At 39.4% G+C, this 6,555-nt stretch overlaps 1 protein-coding gene across 1 annotated transcript; it reads right to left on the reverse strand.

The window, feature by feature from the left end:
- Window positions 1–709: 709 nt before the first annotated feature.
- LOC112797073 (adenylosuccinate synthetase 2, chloroplastic) lies at window positions 710–3,866 on the reverse strand. Its single transcript, XM_025839830.3, has 4 exons — window positions 3,330–3,866; window positions 1,884–2,576; window positions 1,427–1,738; window positions 710–1,239 (listed from the first exon to the last, which is right to left on the reverse strand). The coding sequence occupies exons 1-4, from the start codon at window positions 3,609–3,611 to the stop codon at window positions 1,069–1,071; spliced, it is 1,458 nt and encodes a 485-aa protein (XP_025695615.1). The 5' UTR covers window positions 3,612–3,866; the 3' UTR covers window positions 710–1,068.
- Window positions 3,867–6,555: the final 2,689 nt, after the last annotated feature.

The following is a 6,555-nucleotide window of genomic DNA, read 5'->3' on the forward strand; positions in this document are numbered from 1 at the left end:
AACTACAGGAACCTGCAGAATAATTAAACCTATAAATAACTTCCTTTTGCAACACATTTATCACACATCTTCTATCATTCATCTACATCTCACATACAACTGTCTCCTTACTTTGTTTTTATTGCCCAAGGTAGAAATTAACGTAGACAAATTGTTTGATAACACTGTATCTTATACTTTTTAAGAAGGGTAAAGTATATTTTTTGTCTTTGAAGTTTGACAAAAATTTTAAAAATATTCTTAAGTTTTATTTTGTTTTAATTTTATTCAAAAAAATTTCAATTTACATCAAATATATCTGTGAAGGTTAATTTTTCAAAAAATTTAAAACCAATTCAACAACAATTTCATAAAAATAACTCTCATCACAAGCAAATTAAACATAATATCATGCATTATTGTTAGATTGGTTTTAAATTTTTTAAAAATTTAACTGTCAACAGTATATTTGATGCAAATCAAAATCTTCGGAAACAAAATTGAAACAAAATAAGACTTAAAAGTATTTTTAAAATTTTTACCAAATTTTAGAGACAAAAAATATACTTCACCCTTTTAAGGAATTTAAATTTTTCGTTCCTCACTCCTAAAATTGAACAAGTGAAACCAGTGGTAAGTGATAACTGATAACCGAAAACACATATCAGATGTAACAAGATCACAACACTGAAACTATGGAGAACCTATCGAGAATGAAAAGTCCCTGGTGTTGTTAAAAGTACAACATTACTTCTGCTAGATGAATCATAGGCAAGGACAAATATTATTCGGTTATTCCCATATAGCTAAATTCATATACTACTTTAACTACTCAGCATTCCTGCAAGAACTGCAAAATTATACGGTAAATCCCCCATATCAAATTACTGCAGAAATCTAACAATACCACTGCTTATAGATAACAGAATAATACATCAATTAGGCAAATCCTCACTAGTCACTATGAATATGTTTCATCCCAAGCCTCCAAAAGTTGGAGGGAATAAGTTACTTCTTCCACAAAAAAACCTCAATTTGCCTTTAGAAGCATGAAAGCACAACTGTGACATCTGAGGAATGAGTAATAGATCACTTGAATATGAGGGCGTCGCGTCCTGGCCCAACACCAATGTAGTGAATGGGGACACCAACAAGTTCTTCTATCCTTTCCACATACTGCTGGGCAACCTTCGGAAGGTCAGAATATTTTCTGATCTTAGAGATGTCAGATTTCCATCCAGCAAGTGTTTCATATTCCACCTGCAACATTAAGATAAATAATTATAAGAAAATACATTTCAAATTCCAAGGCAATAATAAACCACATCTATCGTTCATGAACCTTACAACTTCACATTAAGAGTCGTGTTAGTTTATAAATAATAACATGAAACAAAAGAAAACAGGAATGTGCAGCCATAGAGGAACAAAGATAGATGAAGTCTACCTCCAATTGCTCAAGAAGACGGAGATCTGAAGGGAATGATTTGACTGGTGTACCATCAGCATGTTTATAAGAGACTCCTAACTTTATCTCATCAAGATCTGATAAAACATCTAGCTTAGTGAGATTCAACGATGAAAAACCATTGATCTGGCAGGAGTATTTCAGCGCAACTACATCAAGCCAACCACATCGTCGAGGACGACCAGTAGTTGTACCAAACTCTTGCCCAGCAAATCTAAGGAGATCACCCCCTGGACCCAAAATTTCTGTTGGAAAGGGACCAGAACCAACTCTTGTAGTGTACGCTTTCACCTGCAAATTTCAAAATAAAACTTAAAGAAACCATTCCACAGGTGTCGATTAAGCTTAAATTGCAACATTAAGTGCGCTTGTTTGAACTTAAAAAAGAGGTGTTTTGTAATGTAATAACTTCAACATAAGATAAACATCCACATACCACTCCTATTAAGTCACCAACAACTCTTGGAGCAATACCAAGACCAGTGCATATCCCACCAGCTGACGGGCTAGACGACGTAACAAATGGATAAGTTCCAAAATCAATGTCCAACATGGTTGCTTGACCTCCTTCAACCAAAATCTTCTTCTTTTGTGTTATAGCATCATTCATGACATGCACAGTATCTGCAATAAATGGTTCCAGCCTCTCAGCATATCTCTTGTACTTTTCTACTTCTTCCTTGAGCATTTCTGGACCATATTTAAAATCTTTGAACCTTGATGCTGCATCTGATAACAAAACATCAAGCTTCTGCGGGAAAGTATCCATGTGCCTCAAATCACTTACCCTAATACCATTACGGTTAGCCTTGCTAGCGTAGCATGGCCCAATGCCTCTCTTGGTCGTGCCAATGAAAGATTTAGCAAGTTCGGCTTCCCTTAACCCATCAACTTCTTGGTGGAAATCAAACAACAAGTGAGCACGATCAGATATCAAAATCCTCCCCTGGCAAGAGACCCCACTCGATTCAAGGCCATCAATTTCCTTAAAGAGCCCCGGAAGATGCACCACAACTCCATTCCCAATAACACAAAGGGTATCCTCGTTAAGAATACCAGAAGGAACAAGATGAAGAGCAAACTTCTTTCCTTCTGCATTGTAAATGGTATGCCCAGCATTAGCTCCACCCTGATAAAACATAATCACAAATTATCAGAGCAATATAACAAAAATATTTGGAAGGCAATAGAAAATCAGCCCAAAATTATCTTATTTTGCATCTCTTAATTTATTTAGAATAATTGAATAATATTAGATGTAATTATAGATGTTACATGCATAAAATATACATGTTAAATTAAATAAGGTAATTTTGGTTATTATCTCCGCAAAATAATAGTGATTAGCAACACCTAGTGAGACCAAATATTACAACAGACCATCAAAATTCAACAGGGTAGCTTCTACTGAGCAAGCATGCAAAACAACAAAAGTGTTCATTCACTCTCCTTATCTTACCAACCAAATTTACAGAAACTTAAATCATTTCAAACGTTTTAGGCAACGCAATGATTCATTCAGTTCTATTTAGCTAGCAAGTGGGTTTATCAAGCAGAAACAGCTTCAATTACACAGCTTCGATTACACTGTCGCAACAACCACCAGAACAGAGCAAAATCAACCACACAATAATTTAACAACTATCTTTGCACCGAGTGAAACGATTCCACCACCAAAAACCAAAATAAACAAACAAAACACTTTTTAAGAGAAAAAAAGAACACTATTTTTTGATTTAGAATATCCAACACCACCAATACAACTTCAGCATATATCAATTTCACCGAGTTTCCAGAATTATTCACGATTTGTGTGATAGCGAAGAGGGATAAAAAGGGAAGAAGGAAGGAACTTTGAGAGGAATAAGAGGGGGAGTAGTACCTGACAACGAGCAACGACCTCGAAGTGTTGAGCTAAGATGTCGACGAGCTTGCCTTTGCCCTCATCGCCCCATTGGCAACCCAAGACGCCAGAGACCTGACTGAGAGACCCGATTCGACCGTCGGAGGATTGGGCGGTGGCGAGCTTGGGCGGAAGAGGAGGGGCTACGGACTTGGATGAGCATACGACGACGTTTCGAGATGTGCAACGGAGAAAGGAGAATGAAGGGCGTTGAGGGTTGAAGAGCGTGTGGGAATCCAGTGTAAGGTGTGAGATGTTCATTGCGTGATGATCGTGGTGGTGGCGGGCAAGAAAAAAGCGAGTGAGTGAGAGACGAGAGGAGGAGGCTGCGTTGTGTTGATGTTTTTACTTGGATTCCTTTTCCACTCTCTTGCACGTAAATGTCACGGGTTAATAACTTTAGAATTTAATTTTCTAGTTTTACTAAATAAAATTAGAGTAAAGGACAAATTCGTCCCTGAGGATTTTTTTCGCGGACATTTTCGTCCTCTAGGGTTGAGAAATACGGTAATGTCCTTGAGACCTCAGAAAACTGGACATTTTTACCCCTCTGTCATAGTGTCTCTGTTTAGTCTCGACGGAAAACGGTGACGTGGCTCGGTGGCGCTGAGCTGGCCGTAACGGGCTGCCACGTTGGCTGGACTTTATAAAAGAGGACAAATATGTCTCCCGAGCCCAAAACGCTGCCGTTTCTCCCCCATCCCCTATCTATGAAATCCTTGAACCCTAATCCCTCTGATGCAGTCTGAGAGTGAAGCGGTTGAAGGAAGAAAGGGAGCATTGCGACCATGGCATCCGAAGGAGTGTCGTCAAGCTCGAGAAGAGGCCCAGTTCCAAACGGCAATAATGGAAAAGAGGGTGTGTCACCAAGGTGCTTATGTGGAGAAAACGCAATCATGTTCATGTCGAGGACCAACAGCAATCCGAACAGATTGTTTCTTGGATGTCCGTTTTACAAGGTAAGCAAAGGACATCTGTGTAACTTGGGTTGTGTTAGGGTTTATCCTCAATTCCAACCTTTTGTGAGCCTTGAGGATTGATTTTGTGCAGGTAAAACAACTATGTTGCAAGTTTTTTTTGTGGCTGGACGAGCACGTAGCCGGCCTTGGAGCTGGTGTTACAAGGTACCTGGGACAGGAGCAAATTCTGCATGGTGGAGAGCATCTCAGGATGAAAGACATGGAAACAGGATATTGTTGTTGGAGAAGAGGATAGAAGTGTTAGAGGTTAAAAAAAATCGAATTGGGTGGAGCATATATGTGATGTTTGTTGTCCTGATTTTTGCTTTATTTAGTTGCAAAGAATGATGTAAGATTGGTAAAAATGTTGTCAACGAAATGTATTAATCGTTTGTGCATCTGGAATCACTTTTGGTCATGTTTGTGACTATGTTTGTATGTAACTAAAGTTCGGAAAATCACAGGAAATAAAAGTGTCAACAACTGATATTTAGAATGCAAAAGTATACATTCATCATGTAAACTGACATCAAAATAAAAGGAATGCTACCATTAACATCTCCTTACTTGAGAAGTGCTGTTTTAACTCAAAATAAAGACCCAAATCAAAAAAAAAGAAATTGTATCTAGAGTTTGTGGTTGTCAGTTACATTGAGTCACAGGTAAACAAAAAAAAAATTCATAATATCGTCAGCCTTCACTCATGTTGATTCCTTAGATGCTGGGTCAGCATGTGTTGTTCTTTGGGAGACTTCCTGAGCTTCTGCTTCTAGGGTTGTGCTAGACTGTCCTTGAAATAGTGATGCCGGTGGCCTGAAGATCTTCTGCTTTGGTCTGAATTTTGATGGTTTAGGGCGAGAAGTCTTGCTAACCATCTCTGGAGCCTTGCCTGGAGCATTACATGCAGGGGTTGGCCTTTGGACTGGTGGCCTGAATGGAGTGACTGTTGGGACTGGTGGTGCTACCACAAGTGTGGATCTAGTAACCATGCGTGGGGATGGTGCAGCAGTTGCATGAGTTGGTCCTGCTGCACTCATAAACTGCAAGCACGAGGAGAGCAAGTAATGGGAAAAAATTAAATCACATCAAGTCTACCATCAAACAACAAGGTATATCAAATTCATCTCAGAGCACAAATAATTCAGTTACAGTAGTTGCTTGTTGAACGGGTTGTGTGTTGGTTGGTTGGCTGCTTGAAGAATCCTGGACAGTTAATGGACATGGGGTGTCAGCATGATAATATGACAGATTAGTCCTCTAACTTGTCTACACTAAGACTTCCTGATCCTTGACAATTACGTTACTAATACTCATTAACCCCTTAAGTATATGACATTAGGACAGATACGTCCCTGCCAAACTAATCTATAAACAAGCATTTGCGTAGTACTCTATAATCCAAACCAAAAATATACAATGCAAACTTACCACTGTGGGTGGAGCTGACTGGGACAAAGGAAGGACAACTAGTTGTTGAGAGCTGCTTCCTCCTTTCTTCTTAGGGATCTTCGTATTAGGCTTCCAGTTGGGGTTTGAAGGAGCTCCCTTGCAGGTTTTATAGTTGCGTCTCAGCCCTCACAACCCCATATGCAACAACATAAAATTGGTTGTTTGCGTCTTGGGCAACTGCTGCTAGAAGCCACCCCATGTAGTATCTCTTGAGAAAGCTGATGAGCGGATATTTTATACGCTTTTTGGGGGTAATTTCATGTAGATTTTAGCATGTTTCAGTTAGTTTTTAGTAGAATATTATTAGTTCTTAGGCAAAAATCATATTTCTGGACTTTACTATGAGTTTGTGTGTTTTTCTGTGATTTCAGGTATTTTCTGGCTGAAATTGAGGGAGCTGAGCAAAAATCTGACTTAGGCTGAAAAAGGACTGCTGATGCTGTTGGATCCTGACCTCCCTGCACTCGAAATGGATTTTTCTGGAGCTACAGGAGTCCAATTGGCGCGCTCTCAACGGTGTTGGAAAGTAGACATCCAGGGCTTTCCATCAATATATAATAGTCCATACTTTGAGCGAGGATAGACGACGTAACTTGGCGTTAAACGCCAAGTTCATGCTGCTGTCTGGAGTTAAACGCCAGAAAAACGTCATTATCCGGAGTTGAACGCCCAAAACACGTCATAACATGAAGTTTGACGCCAAGAAAGGCCTCTGCACGTGGAAAGCTTTAGTCTCAGCCCCAGCACACACCAAGTGGGCCCCAGAAGTGGATTTCTGCACCAACTATCTTAGTTTA

This window comes from Arachis hypogaea, chromosome 4, assembly GCF_003086295.3.
Source record: "Arachis hypogaea cultivar Tifrunner chromosome 4, arahy.Tifrunner.gnm2.J5K5, whole genome shotgun sequence".
NCBI lineage: Eukaryota > Viridiplantae > Streptophyta > Magnoliopsida > Fabales > Fabaceae > Arachis > Arachis hypogaea.